This window comes from Aplysia californica, unplaced genomic scaffold (genome assembly GCF_000002075.1).
Source record: "Aplysia californica isolate F4 #8 unplaced genomic scaffold, AplCal3.0 scaffold00642, whole genome shotgun sequence".
Lineage (NCBI taxonomy): Eukaryota > Metazoa > Mollusca > Gastropoda > Aplysiida > Aplysiidae > Aplysia > Aplysia californica.
Window position 1 is genome coordinate 147,042 of NW_004797912.1, and position 1,477 is coordinate 148,518.

The window sequence follows — 1,477 nt, forward strand, 5'->3', positions numbered from 1 at the left end:
CTCCTCCTCCTCCTCCTCCTCCTCCTTCGTCTTCTTCTGTTTCTTCAGCTATTAGATCTAAAAGATTGTCCAATCGTTCTACGACTGTCCCTCCCTCAGGTCGATGTTGGCGATGGCTGTGATGTACGGGCTGTTCATGGGGGTTTACTTCGCCATGCAGTCTCTTGTGGTGATCGAGGCGCTGGGCATGAAGAACTTTACCTCTGCCATCGGCTTCTACTATCTGATCATGGGCCTAGCCGGAGCGGTGTCCTATCCTATTTCTGGTAAGTTACACATGTTCTAAAAACCGGACAGAATGAGATTTTGGATGACCTTATTAAACTTTTAGTGAGAGGTTTAAGTCTCTTGCAACGCAATTAGATCATGTATGTGCAGTCGATTAGATGTGACCGAGTAACATACAAAGAAAAGAAGAAGGGGAGAATAGGACGCTAGATGTTTGATAGGAAAGAAGGGACAAACCACACCAAAACACACATTCTGGTTTAATGGTTTGACTTTTAGCTGTCCTTTGCAAGAGATGCGAGTTTGATTTCCATGTAACTGAGACAGGTAAATCGACAATCTCTACCTTTTTGTAGAGATGCACATATCCAACTCTGCACAAGCTGGCTCTGGTTACACCCCCCCCCCCTTTTTCTGAAATCAAAATAAAACAAAAGGCAAACAAACAAACAAGCAAGCGAACACAAGCAAAACAAAGCAACTACGCAAAAGACCCATTCAACAACAACAACAACTTTAATCACCGAAACTTAATGCACATGATGGTATAACTTTTTAAAATATCCAGGAATTAAAACAGACAGGAACACCACAAATTAAGAGGAGCACAGAAGGCTGCCTGTTGGCGCGATCATCACTCATATAAAAGTGCGTGCGCCCAGATAAAACTAATCACGAAAGACCCTCTGATATCGCACACGCGGACTAAGGAAATATACTGGGCAATTTCCTTAAAACGAGAGGCTCAAATTAAATCCCTCAGTGACCAGTCATTACTGGCAAAAAATCAGGACCGGTCACTCCTCTGGGCTGCGGGTTTAAAATAATAGAATAGGCAAAACATCAGACCCAATCTGTTCCTTGTGCAGCGAGGCGCCTCAGGATTTGGAGCACAAACTGCAGAGATGCCCCGCCACGGAGGTCCGGCGGTGGCATCTCTTTGGGGGGGATTCAAAGAGGTTGGACTGCCTCACCCGCTACTCAAGAGAGGCGGTGGCCCTGGCGAAGAGCAAGCTCTTGGGGGATCCAAACATTTCGAATGGATAGGCTACCACTCAGACACAACAACAACCGAAAAAGACTTAAATTATTTAACCACTTCAACTGTCAGGCTCGAGAATTGAGTGATTTTTTGGTAGGGAAGGTGGGTCGTTTGGAGGGAGGATGTGTTGTTGGTGGGAGAAAAAGGAAGAAGAGGGACAGATGAGTGCTGGGGGAGATGGGGTATAAATAATATATATGAATATAT

The 1,477-nt window shown here is 45.0% G+C and overlaps 1 protein-coding gene across 3 annotated transcripts in view; it reads left to right on the forward strand.

Annotated features, from left to right (window-relative positions):
- LOC101852434 overlaps window positions 1–1,477 on the forward strand; it is a gene marked incomplete in the record, with an annotated part of 50,390 nt that overhangs the window by 42,260 nt on the left and 6,653 nt on the right. For all 3 annotated transcript variants that reach the window (XM_013087814.2, XM_013087815.2, XM_005107912.3), the window contains 1 exon segment: window positions 100–266. In XM_013087814.2, coding sequence (XP_012943268.1) covers window positions 100–266 — 167 coding nt within the window.